The 13,793-nt window shown below is 37.4% G+C and overlaps 1 protein-coding gene across 1 annotated transcript in view; it reads left to right on the top strand.

Moving 5' to 3' along the window:
* Positions 1-1,042: 1,042 nt before the first annotated feature.
* Positions 1,043-13,793, top strand: part of UNC13C (unc-13 homolog C (C. elegans)) — a 656,589-nt gene continuing 643,838 nt past the window's right edge. The window contains 1 exon segment of the mRNA XM_012658024.1: positions 1,043-4,034. Within this exon segment, the coding sequence (XP_012513478.1) occupies positions 1,043-4,034 (2,992 nt within the window).

A 13,793-nucleotide genomic window follows, 5' to 3' on the forward strand; every position in this document is an offset into this window, starting at 1 on the left:
AACCCTAAGGATGGGTTTTCTGCCGTTACTACAAGGCTACATTGGTTGATTAGAACAGTTCTGCTGACTCAAGCCCCAGACTTTCAAAACTTCGTTGTATCATCATCTGCAGTTTCAAATATATTTTACTATATTGTATTTTTATTGTTGTTAGGATGCTTAATCTGATTTAACATTTAATTTATTTCAACTCATGATATTCTGTGGACAAATTTGGTGGCTATATAAGATCTGTTTTCTTTTAATATTTACTTCATCATATGAAATATTTATTTACTTGGATTACTTTAATCATTATTGAAGAAATTCCCAGTCGTTGAATATCTAGAGGAGTAAGAGATTATTTGAATAAGAAAATGTCTTACGTACACAGATAATATTAACTTGCTGAATTTTAAATATCTGGGGTGGGGAGAATATACTGAAATTTAAATCCCTTTGTTCATGTAAATAAACATGAATTTAGGAAGGAAAATAAAGTGGAAACATTATGAAATTAATACAGCTGTTTAAATTGCCTGTCATTTTACTTGGCGTTTTCTAATCATTATTACCATTTCAATTGTATCTACCCATAAGTGGTTTAGTAAAAGTCATTATAAACATAGTCATTGGTACTGATTTCCTTTAACTAGTTGTTTTAAAAGTAAATTTGTATTGAAATTCAGATATTCCCCTGCCTCCTCTGCAAATTTTCACACCATGTATATATCACAAATACTTTTTGAAATGAGATAAATCTAGAATTGAGTTCTGATATTTATTTTAACACTCCTTTCTTTTTAGATACTACATGGAGTTATGCGGAAATGAGAGAGGTTCACAAAACCCCTCCTCCAGGCGAGAATGTCTTTGGTAAATGGAGCTTCGCTTCTGGTTTTCACGGACAGTGACACCGTGGCAGAGCCATGCCTGCCCTTCCTGCTGTTTTCGGCGACTCACAGAATATCTGAACAGTGATGCTTGCCTTGGAGTTTCAGATTTTCATCCGGGTACCTTGTTTATTTCTTTGGCGCCAAAAAGCTTGCACTAATTACTCTCCATGGTGGCTAATTTTTTCAAGAGCTTGATTTTCCCTTACATACATAAGCTTTGCAAAGGAATGTTCACAAAGAAATCGGGAAATACAAACACAAAAAAAGAGAATCGTCAGCAGAAAAAGGATCAAGACGTTCCTCCTGCTGGCCAGACCAAACCCCCCAGAATCTCTAACACCCTGAAAAGCACGGTGAGGAAGATCGCCAAGTGTTCATCGGCTCGCAACTTATCCACTGAGGACGACAAGGACAGCAAAGAGTTTTCCCTCTCGCCCACGCTCAGTTACCGTGTAGCAATTGCCAACGGCCTACAGAAAAATATCAGCGTCACCAACGGTGACAATGAGGCTCTGCTTCAAGAGCTGTCTTCCATTGAGAGCTCCTGCTCGGGATCCTTAAACGAACTAAGGAGCAGCACGGAGAGCCAGGCGCAGCCCGCGCGCGCCATGCCGGTGAGACGCAACAGGAAGAGTTCGAGCAGCCTCGCCCCCTCCGAGGGCAGCTCCGACGGGGAGCGCACGCTCCACAGCTTAAAACTAGGGGCCTTAAGAAAACTGAGAAAATGGAAGAAGAGTCAAGAGTGTGTCTCCTCAGATTCCGAGCTGAGCACCATGAAGAAAACCTGGGGAATAAGAAGCAAGTCTTTGGACAGAACCGCCCGAAACCCCAAGACAAATGCCCTGGAGCCGGGATTTAGTTCCTCGGGCTGCATCAGCCAAACACATGACGTCATGGAAATGATCTTTAAGGAGCTTCAGGGAATAAGTCAGATCGAAACGGAACTCTCTGAACTGCGAGGACACGTCAATGCTCTCAAGCACTCCATCGATGAGATCTCCAGCAGCGTGGAGGTTGTGCAAAGTGAAATCGAGCAGCTGCGTACGGGATTCGTCCAGTCTCGGAGGGAAACCAGAGACATCCATGATTATATTAAACACTTAGGGCACATGGGTAGCAAGGCAAGCCTGAGATTTTTAAATGTGCCCGAAGAAAGATTTGAATATGTCGAAAGTGTGGTGTACCAAATTCTAATAGATAAAATGGGCTTTTCAGATGTGCCGAATGCTATTAAAATTGAATTTGCTCAGAGGATAGGACATCAAAGGGACTGCCCAAATGCAAAGCCTCGACCTATACTTGTGTACTTCGAAACCCCTCAGCAGAGGGATTCTGTCTTAAAAAAGTCATATAAACTCAAAGGAACAGGCATTGGAATCTCCACAGATATTCTGACTCATGATATCAGAGAAAGAAAAGAGAAAGGGATACCATCCTCACAGACATATGAAAGCATGGATATAAAATTTTCTACTCCAGAGCCCAAAATCAAGAAGAACAATTGGCAGTCACCTGATGACAGTGACGGAGAGCTGGAATCTGACCTCAATAGAAACAGTTATGCTGTGCTTTCCAAGCCAGAGTTTCCAACAAAGGGAAGCACTTCCAAGCCAAGCTCAAAATCACACAGTGCAAAATCCAAGAATAAAACAGCTAATAGCAACAGAATTTCAAATAAGTCAAATTATGATAAAACTTCCTCACAATTGCCAGAATCACATATCGCGGAAAAGCAAACCACAACCCATTATGCTGATGCAACACCTCTCTGGCATTCACAGAGTGATTTTTTCACTGCTAAACTTAGTCGTTCTGAGTCAGATTTTTCCAAATTGTGTCAGTCTTACTCAGAGGATTTTTCGGAAAATCAGTTTTTCGTTAGAACTAATGGAAGCTCCCTCCTGTCATCTTCAGATCGGGAACTATGGCAGAGGAAACAGGAGGGCACACCCACCTTGTATGACAGTCCTCAGGACCAGCATTTAAGTGGGAGTGTTCAGGGCGTCCAAGGACACAGTGAGATTGAAAACACAGAAACTGTGGATAGTGGAATGAGTAACGGCATGCTATGTGCCTCTGGAGACCGAAGTCATTATAGTGATTCTCAGCTCTCTTTGCATGAGGATCTTTCTCCATGGAAGGAATGGAATCAAGTAGAGCAAGGAGCTGATTTAGGCTTGGATTCTTCTACCCAGGAAGCGTTTGACTATGACACAAACAGTCTTTCTGACCAACACCTGCATGTTTATAATAAAGACCTAGAATACTTGGAAAAGTGCCACAGTGACCTTCAAGATGACTCAGAGAGCTATGATTTAACCCAAGATGACAACTCATCTCCGTGCCCAGGATTGGATAATGAACCACAAGGCCAGTGGGTTGGCCAATATGATTCTTATCAGGAATCTAATTCTAATGAGCTGTACGAAAATCAAAACCAATTGTCCATGATGTATCGAAGTCAAAGTGAATTGCAAAGTGATGATTCGGAGGATGCCCCGCCCAAATCATGGCATAGTCGATTAAGCATTGACCTTTCTGATAAGACTTTCAGCTTCCCAAAATTTGGATCTACACTGCAGAGGGCTAAATCAGCCTTGGAAGTAGTATGGAACAAAAGCACACAGAGCCTCAGTGGGTATGAGGACAGTGGCTCTTCCTTAATGGGGAGATTTCGGACATTATCTCAATCAACTGCAAATGAATCAAGTACCACACTTGACTCTGATGTCTACACGGAGCCCTATTACTACAAAGCAGAGAATGAGGAGGATTATAGTGAACCAGTGGCTGTTAATGAAACAGATTATGTTGAAGTGATGGAACAAGTCCTTGCTAAGCTGGAAAATAGGACTAGTATTACTGAAACAGATACACAGATGCAGGAATATGATCACCCTTTATATGAAACACCTTACGAAACCCCACAAGATGAGAGTTATGATGGGCAGGCAGATGATGTGGTTAGTGAATGTGGATTGGAACCCTTAAATGAAACATTAGTTGAAATGGAAATAAGAGAAGATGAAAACCAAAACGTTCCTGAACAGCCAGTGGAAATCATAAAGCCAAAGAGAATTCGTCCCTCTTTCAAAGAAGCAGCTTTAAGGGCCTACAAAAAGCAAATGGCAGAGTTGGAAGAGAAGATCTTGGCTGGAGGTACTCATGTTTAAATGCTATATTATGAGCTAATTGTATTTTAACATTGGGTGGCGCTTCTTTAGAGCATGTTCTGTGTTTACTTGGGAGAAAGAGTTTACTTGAAATTAATTTTCCTGTTTATTCTGAGAAGGATTTTAAGATTTAAAAGTCAAAACGTATTTCAAATGGATCATATTATTATAAAATGACCCCAAACTTAACCCTTAACACTGCAGGTCAGATTTCTCTGTTAGGTTTAGGTACAAACCCCATTTAATATTAACTAGCTTTGTGGCATCAGTTGTCAAAGGAAAGATGAGTGAAACCAAAGGTCATCCCCTAAAGTAGCAGCCTGAGATCTACTTCTTGGTTCCATTAAGTTTACAGGGATGGGGAAAAAGATAGCTAATCTTAAATAATTTTGAAAGATGGACTCTGAGACTTAACAGCTCCTTTTCTCATCAAATCTACGATTTGGGTCTTGCCCATAGGAAGAGTTGAGTCTGCACAGCCAACTCGGGCCAGTCCCATGGAGGTCCACAGACTCCCTTATCACCTACTGATTTAGTAGAGGGAGACCAGTAGAGCCAAGACCCCAGGCCATGCCTGGGTCACAAGCTACTCTTTGAAAAATTACCTTTTTAGGAATGGAGTGAAAGTCTCTTCCCTATTATGGAAATGAGAAGGATACCTTTCTAACAATTTTACTTACTTTCCTGGGGGAACAATTTTGGTTCATATACTTTCGAAAAGTAGCTGCGTATAAATATATACGTTTGTTGACTTTTTATTTCTCAACCAAACTTCATCTGCACTTACCCCAATCCCTTACCATTTATTTTATTTGTATGCTAGTCACTTTACATTTTGGGGATAGTTTGATATAATTTCAATTTGAATCAATTGCACACTATTAATATGTTCCCTGACTGCGGAATTGTCATAATTAACTGAACTATGACTCCACACAATGTTTCATAAAGATGTATATTTACGTGATTGAGGGTTACTTGCTATTATCAAATAATAATATAATTTCTGCAGTCAGTAGCTGACTGTGGCTTCTTTGTCTTTACCAAAGCTGTGATCGGATACTCCTCCAAACTAGTAATTTTTCTGATTGATATGAGTAGATTATTGAATAATCAGAAACCTTTACTGTTAAACTGTTTCAAGCCCTAAGACAATTAAAGTAATTACTAGGGTTTGCTGCTCTAAAAATCAGTCCTTATAAAGCAATGCAGTCTATGTAATTTATTTAAAGAATAATGTAAATCAAGGGGATCTGAGTGCATTGGCTGTGATATTTTGTTATTTTTTTTTTTTCAGGGAAGGATAGTTCTCAACTATATTTAAAACTTATTTAAAAGTATAAAGTAGTCAAATGTTATGTAAATATAATTCATGTTGGAATAATGTCTATCTCATGTCAGAGTGATTTTTGAAAGTTAGATGTCCTTATTACTGAAATTCAGTTGATAATTTTTTGAGATACAGGCCAGCAGTTCAGCGTTGTATTTTATTTGCTGTTGACTCAATTAGAAGTCTACTCAAAGGCAGATTAAGAGTAAACTCTGTGCATGTGTGTGTGTGTCTGTTGTGATGTCATTGATAAATGTATTAATGCCAATTGTTTAAGGTATCTGTGAAATAATATGCAATATCATAAATAGGACAAGATCATAAATTTCAGAAAAAAATTCATCTACTTCAACTTTTTAAAAATTCCAAATTAGCAAGCCTCTGCAAAGTAAATTGTTACTGGTAATGGCCCTTCAAACAGCTAACAAACCTAGTCATTCAGTGGCACTTAACCTTGGAAAGCACACATGCACTTGGTGCTCCATATGCCACCCACTTAAGAATTCTAAAGCAGATAAAACAATTTCATGCCATATACCTGACATATGAGGTCTGGCTGCAGAGGACTCAGACCCCTCTACTGTATTGGAGCTTGCCTTGTTATTATTCTGTGAGCCAACTTTGAATGGAATCTGTTGGATATCGTCTGTCCCAGAGGAAATCAGCACCCACATCTCTAAGGTGTTCTCTGGTTGCTGAAAGGTACCAGATTGACTACTCAGGAGGCTGCAGTAGCCTAGATTTTTAAAGGCCATCTCTGTTCCTCTTGGCAGCAGTCGGGCAGTTTTCCCCATCCTGTGCCACCAATATGCCTCAGAAGGACGGGCAGCCAAAGAAGGACATTTTCCAGGCCCCTTCCCTGCTCAGAGCATCCCTGTGGAGTGCCAATTGTCGTGATGGTTTTTGTGCCCATGGCCATCTGCTTACTGGGCTTTGGGCAGATTCCAACAGATTTTTCTCTCCTTGGCTACCTAGTTATCGCTAGGTAGCAGTGCTGTCTTTTCTCCACCTGGCCAGATTGGACTGTAGAGCTCTTGCTGTAAAACTCTGTGTGATGCTGTTCCCCTGACATTGCTTTATGGAATTATAAGCTCACACATTGGAATTATCTATTTCAACTCTTGTCTTCTGGGTCTAAAAGGCAGGAAAACCCTAATGTTTACAGATGTGGATATTTGATGATAGTGTTTCTAAGAACCTTCACCTTGAACAGCATTCCAGTAGGGAAAGAGATCTTGGAGTGTGTGGAGTCAGAAACTTCCCCATGAGGTCAAATTCTTCCATTTTTGCTGGGCCCTGCTGAGTGGCACCATTTATGTAGTTGGCCTCAACCCTACATCATGATGGTGACTCTCTGATCCCCCATTTCCAGGCCTGTACCACCCATCAACTGGACTTAATGAATATCTCTTCTAAATCCCCGTATACCTGCCTCTTATGGCAGTGGCTTCCACCTTATACTTGTGTGCATTTTCCAGTTTCTCTTCCAAAATCTAATCTAGAGGCAAAAGGTCTTATTTCTTTAAATCCTTTTATTTGCACTGTGTCTAGACTGGTGCTTTATACCCAGATGGCACTGAGTTAATATGTGTTTGATAAATGCTTGAATCAAGGGAGGCAGGATACTGAATAAAAGCACAATCTCAAAATCAAATCCAAATTCAAACTGGCCTTTAACTGCTGAGACTGTGACTTTATGTCTTGAATGCTCAGACCAATGGTTAGAGATAAAAAGCTTATTGCTCAGCATTACTATATGTTAGATATTTTCCAGGAAGTTTACCTGTTTTCATTCTTGTACTTCTTATAGTCACCCTATGAATTTTATTCCATTGTTATTCCATTTTACAGGTTAGAAAACTGAGATGCTGAAAATTTATGTAACTTAATGTTATAGAGCTACTAAGTAGAGGATTCAGAATTAAATGGATGGTTATTTGGGTTGTTTAGACCAGCAATATGCTTACTCACTTCAAAGGTTGTTTTATTTATGATTAAAATTGGAAAAACATGATTAAAGATGGAGAACAGAGTCAGATACTAGGTTTGGTTTAACTCAGGAATTTTCATGAGAAACCAGTACTAATGAGAAAGGCACTAAGTTTTCTGGCACACTGAGGTTTTGATATGAAATAGTTCATTCTCAGTTTTTCTACTTCAAATCCTTGGTCCTTTTTATAAATCAAGGTTTGTAGAGTGCAATAAATATTGACTATAACAGCTGCTTGAAGGATGATGTATTTGAAGTCTGAGGACACTTTTCCTGAAATTAGAGCTCAATGTCAGTCTGAAGTAATTTTCCTAGCAGAAGAATAAAAATCTTGTTCTGAAAGAGACTGTGATATTGGAAATCAGCATACTTACTAATTTTTTTATCATGGCATATATTTTATTTTCTGTAGGTATAGAACTATCTCAGAATATTTTGGCTCCCAAATAAGGATACGAAATTGTGAAGGTATTAAAAAATTTCCTAAGGTTGATACTTTATTATGTTAGAGCAATGGTTTCCAATTTGGCTGGCCAGAATCATCTGGGGATGATTTTTATAGTAGTTTTTCCTGTGGTTTTTTTTTTTTAATTACCAATTATTAGGATACTCTCACTGAACATTGTGATTTGGTGGTCTGGTAATGAGGCCAAGGGTACGTGTTCAAAATTGTATGAGTTAGTAATGCAATATATGCCCTTCTAATAACAGAACAACTACCACATACACAAAAAAATTAAAAACATAATGAAACAAAATTTAAAGTGAAATTAAAATAGACAGCTCCTCCCACTCTTCAGAGAAAGATAATTAGTTCCAGACACTCTATATGCATAAATACATATATATCTCCTTTTTTCCGTTTAACACAAATGGTATCATTATACTGGCATGCATTCATGTTTTTCTGTACCTTGTTTTTTTATGAAATATATATTTGTAAGATTTTTTTCATGTTATTATCTACTGCATTCTTTTTAATGAAAAATATTTCTACTATGTAGTTATTGCATAATTTATTGAATCAGGCCTCTACCATTGGACATTTAAGTGTTTTACACACTCACAAACTGTAGAGCCTCATCATCTATTTTTGGGCAAATGAGACAGCGTGCATGTAGGATAAATTCCTAGATGTGGAATTACTAGGTCAAAAGATTTACTCCACTTTCAAGAGAGTTAGGAACTCGTTAATTCTAGTTCAAATCTAAGTACTTCATTCCCTTATACCTATCATAGTTGTAAATTTATATTTAGGTACATGATTATTTTACTAGTGTACATCTCTGTCACTAGATTAGATTGAAAAGTCAACAAGTGATTCTTTTTTTCCATTGCTATTGCAATGCCGGAGCATGGTCCAGTATGTGCATGTAGTAAATATTCAATAAATATTTGTTAAATAGATAAATAAGTGCTGAACTCCTCTTTAAGTTACTGGGCTATCTAGTTCCATATAAGGCAGAGAACTCCTAGAATGCAAATAAACTTTCATTTTTTATATTTCAATTAAAAGGACTTTTCTTGATTATACATAGTATAACTTTTATTTGGTTTTAACTAGGAAAAGCGTAATTGAGAATGAAAACATGATCCTGCCCCCTACTTTGGCTCGGTTAATCACATCTGTGAGAAGGCTAGTGATTCTTTATGTGATGATGTAACATACACATCTCCAAAAACTTAGCTGCATTTACTTAAATTCCAGGCTTAATGTTTAAAAGGACTGAATATTAAACTCAGTTTTGGGGCCTTGCTGTCTCAAAGCTATCAAGAAATGCTTCTCAAACTTTAGAGTGCACCTGGGCCTCACCTGCAGAGATTCCAGGTCAGGAAGATGGAGTCTGAGTTTCTAACATGCTCCCTTGGCGGTTCTGAGGAAGGTGATCATCAAAGCACATTTGAAGAGCCCTGCTAAGCACTGCGTAGCAAATACACCTGCCTGCACCGCATTCTTTAATTTCCTCCTTTTCAGTCTGAGGAAACAATTTAATGATTTTTCTTAACTTAAATACAAATAATGAATGATTTGCCAATCCTCCAGAGCAGTAGATTATACATTATGAAAAGACTTTGGTAATATCTACATATTAAAACAGAGAAGCAATAGATGTATTCATTAAAAGGTATGTAAAATGAAAATTTTAGAAATTACCTATATCAAAAATCCAAGGAGATTTTGCTGGAGAAACCATTCAGTGCATAATTTTGATCTTACAATTTGCAAGTTTGAGGATTTCTTTCTTTCTTTCCTCCTCCCTCCCTTCTTCTCTTCCTCCCTCCCTCCCCTTTCTTTCCTTCTTTCTTCTTTTTTTCCTTCCTTCCTTTCTTTTCTGTAAATCTTTCTTCAAAGCAAGCATAGCAGTATTGGTAAGAGTAGAAGGCAACCCATTTGCAAAATGTTCCATTGAAATGCAGTGCACAGCAATAACCTTTTGTCTTAATATTTTTTGCTTCTAGCACTCTGACTTGCCTATAATGTAAAGTGATTGTCATAGTTCTTTTTTAAATTGTTAATTAACAATAATGTGTATATTTACAGGTACAATGTGATGTTTTGAACTATGTATACATTGTAGAAAGATTCAATCAAGCTAATTAACTAACATATCAATCACCTTATCAACTAACCATTTTTGTGGTGAGAACATTAAAAATCTATTTTTTTCTATTTTTTTTAATTCAAAATATTACAGGGGGACAAATGTTTTGGGTTACATGTATTGATTTTGTTATGCTTAACTCAGGGTTATAAGTGCACCCATCACCCAGACAGTGACCATTGTACATACTAGATAGTTTTTTGTCAATCCCCTCCTTCTTCCTCCCCCCTGCTTGATTTCCATTGAGTTTTACTTTCCATTGTGCACTGTGTGCTCATCAGTTAGCTCCAATTTAATAGTGAGTACATGTGGTGTTTGTTTTTCCATTTTTTAGATGCTTCACTTAGGATAATGGTCTCCAGCTCCATCCAAATTGTTGCAAAAGGCCTTAGTTCATCCTTCTTCATGGCTGAATAATATTCCCTGGTATACATATACCACATTTTGTTAATACACTCTTGAATTGATGGGCACCTGGGTTGATTCCACATCTTTGCAATTGTGAATCGTGCTGCAATAAACATTCAAGTGCAGATGTCTTTTTGATAAAACGACTTCTTTTCCTTGGGTAAATACCAAGTAGTGGGATTGCTGGATCGAAATGTAGGTCTAATTTTAGTTCTTTGAGGAATCTCCATGATGTTTTTCATAGAGGTTGTACTAATCTGCAGCCATACCAGTGGTGTACAAGCATTCTTTTCTCTCTGCATCCATGCCAGTATCTATAGTTTTTGGATTTTTTAATGAAAGCCATTCTAACTGGGTTAAGGTGATATGTCATTTTGGTTTTAACTTGCATTTCCTGATAATTAGTGATATTGAGCATTTTTTCATATGTTTATTGGCCATTTGTGTATCTTCTTTTGACAAGCTTCTATTCATGTCTTTTGCCCACTTTTAAAATGGGGTTGTTTGTTTTTTCCTTGATGATTTGCTTGAGTTCTTTGTAGATTCTAGTTATTAGCCCTTTATCAGATGTATAGCTTGCAAATATTTTCTTCCATTTTCTAGGCTTTCTATTTGCTCTGTTGATTATTTCCTTTGCTGTGCAGAAGCTTTTTAATTCCATCAAGTTTCATTTACTTAGTTTTCTTGTTGCTGTGATTGCCATTGGGATCTTATTCACAAATTCTTTGCCTAGGCCAATATCTAGAAGAGTTTTTCTGCTAGAATTCTTATGGTTTTATGCCTTACATTTAAGTCTTTTATCCATCTTGAATTAATTTTTGTGAATGGTAAGAGACATGATTCCTGCTTTATTCTTCTACATATGGCTATCCAATTTTCAAGCACCATTTATTGAATAGGGCTTCTTTTCCCCAGTGCATATAGTTCTCTGCTCTGTCAAAGATCAGTTGGCTGTATGTGGATGGTTTTATATCTGGGATCTCTGTTCCATTGGTCTATGTCTCTATTGTTGTGCCAATACCATCCTGTTTTGGTTACTGTAATCTTGTAGTATAGTTTTAAGTCTGATAATGTTATGTCTCCAGATTTGTTCTTTTTGTTTAAAATCGCTTTGGCTATTCTGACTCTTTCCTGGTTCCAAATAAAGCATAGTCTGTCAATTTTGTTTATCTTTTCAAAGAACCAATCTTTTATTGCATTGATCCTTTGTATTTTTTTGTTTTACATTTCATTTCATTCTGCCCTGATCTTAGTTATTTCTTTTATTCTGCTGGCTTTGGGTTGGTTTTCTCTTCCTTTTCTAGTTCCTTGGGGTGCATCATTAGATTGTTAATTTGTGATCTCTTTGTATTTTTTATGTAGACATTTAAGGGTATGAATTTTCCCCGTAGGATTGCTTTTGCTGAATTCCATAGATTTTGGTAGCTTGTGTCTCCTTTGTTATTCAGTTCAAGGAATCTTTTGATTTCCATCTTAATTTCATTATTGACTCAATAATCATTCAGTAGCAGGTTTAATGATTTGTGTAGAATTGAGAGTTTCTCTTGGAGTTGATTTCTAGTTTTATTCCACTGTGGTCTGAGAAGATACATGGTATGATTTCTACTTTTTTTAATTTGTTGAGACATGTTTTGTGGTCTAAGATATGATATGATGAATCTTGGAGAATGTTCCATGTGCTGATGAGAAGAATGTGTATTCAGTAGTTTTGGGGTAAAATATTCTGTAAATGTCTGTTAGGCCCAGTTGTTCTGGAGTCCTATTTAAGTTCAGTGTTTCTTTATTTTCTGCTTGGATGATCTGTCCAGTTTTGTCAGTGGAGTGTTGAAGTCTCTAGCAATTATGATGCTGCTGTTTATCTTTTTGCTTAGATCTAGTCAAATTTGCCTCATGAATCTAGGTGCTTCTGTGTTAGGTGCATAAATATTTAGGATTGTTATGTCTTCTTGTTTATTGCTCCCTTTACCATTATATAATGACCATCTTTGTTTTTCTTTACTATTGTTGATTTGAAGTCAATTTTATCTGATATGAGAATGGCTACACCTGCTTTCTTTGGGTTTTCATTTGCATGAAATATTTTTTTCCCTCCCTTCACTTTGAGTCTACTTGAGTCCTTGTGGGTTAGATGTATTTCCTGGAGACAGAAGATACTTGGCTTGTATTATTTGATCCTTTTTACCAGCCCATGTGTCTCAAGTGAGTCATTCAGACCACTTGATTGATAGAATTGATATGTGGGATGATGTTCTGTTCATCCTGTTGGGTGGCATCTTGTTGCTTTGTTTTACCTCTTGTGGTACTGTTTTATATGAGCTCTAAGCTTGAGCTTTTGGGTGGTTTTATACTGGTGGATGTCTATTGTGTTGATCCATGTATAATGTGGCTCTGAGTGTTTCCTGTAGGGCAGGCCTGATCTTGACAAATTCCCTCAGTGTTTGCTTGTCTGGAAGAGTCTTTATTTCTCCCTTATATGTGAAACTGAGTTTTGCAGGATACAACATTCTAGGATGACAGCTGCTCTGTTCGAGAAGACTGAAGATCGGGCTCCAGTCCCTTCTGGCCTGTAAAATCTCAGTTGAGAAGTCTGCAGTTAGCCTGATGGGTTTTCCTTTGTAAGTTCCTTGATGTTTATTCCTAGTGGCTCACAGGAGTTCCTCCTTTGTGTTGACTTTGGCCAGTCTGATGACTATGTGTCTTGGAGATTGCCTCTTTGCAATGAATCTCCCAGGTGTTTGTTGAGCTTCTTGTACATGTATGTCAAACTCTAGCAAGACCGGGGAAGTTTTCATCAATTATTCCCTCAAATAGGTTTTCCAGCCCTTGTGTGTTTTCTCCTTTACCATCAGGGATGTCTATGAGTCTTATATGTGACTATTTTACATAATCCCATATTTCTTGTACGCTTTGTTCATTCCTCTTCTCCATTCTTTATTTTTGAGTGAATTAATTTGAAAGAGTTGCCTTCAAGCTCTGAGATTCTTTCTTCTGCCTAGTCTAGTCTATTCTTAAATCTTTATACTATTTTGTGTATCCTTAAATGAATTTTTCATTTCCAGAAATTCTATTTGGTTTTTTTAATATTTTGATCTATTTTGTAAATTTTTCATTCGTTTCCTAAATTGTCTTTTTGGTTTCTTTGAGTTGGTTTTCCACTTTATCCTGGATTTCATTGAGCCTCCTTACAGTCCATATCTGGAATTCTTTATCTGCCATTTAAATATTTTCATTTTGGTTTGGTATCCATTGCTAGAGTGCTGGTGTTCCCTTTTAGGGATGGCGTTTCACTCTGATTTTTCATGATTCTAGACTTCTTTCGCTGATTCCCTCTCATCTAGGGCAGCTGTTACTTCTTATTTTTGGATTTTCATTTGTTTAGATGGGACTTTTTTTCCTTCTCCCCTCACTCATTAG

Source organism: Propithecus coquereli, unplaced genomic scaffold (assembly GCF_000956105.1).
Source record: "Propithecus coquereli isolate 6110/MARCELLA unplaced genomic scaffold, Pcoq_1.0 Scaffold57, whole genome shotgun sequence".
Lineage (NCBI taxonomy): Eukaryota > Metazoa > Chordata > Mammalia > Primates > Indriidae > Propithecus > Propithecus coquereli.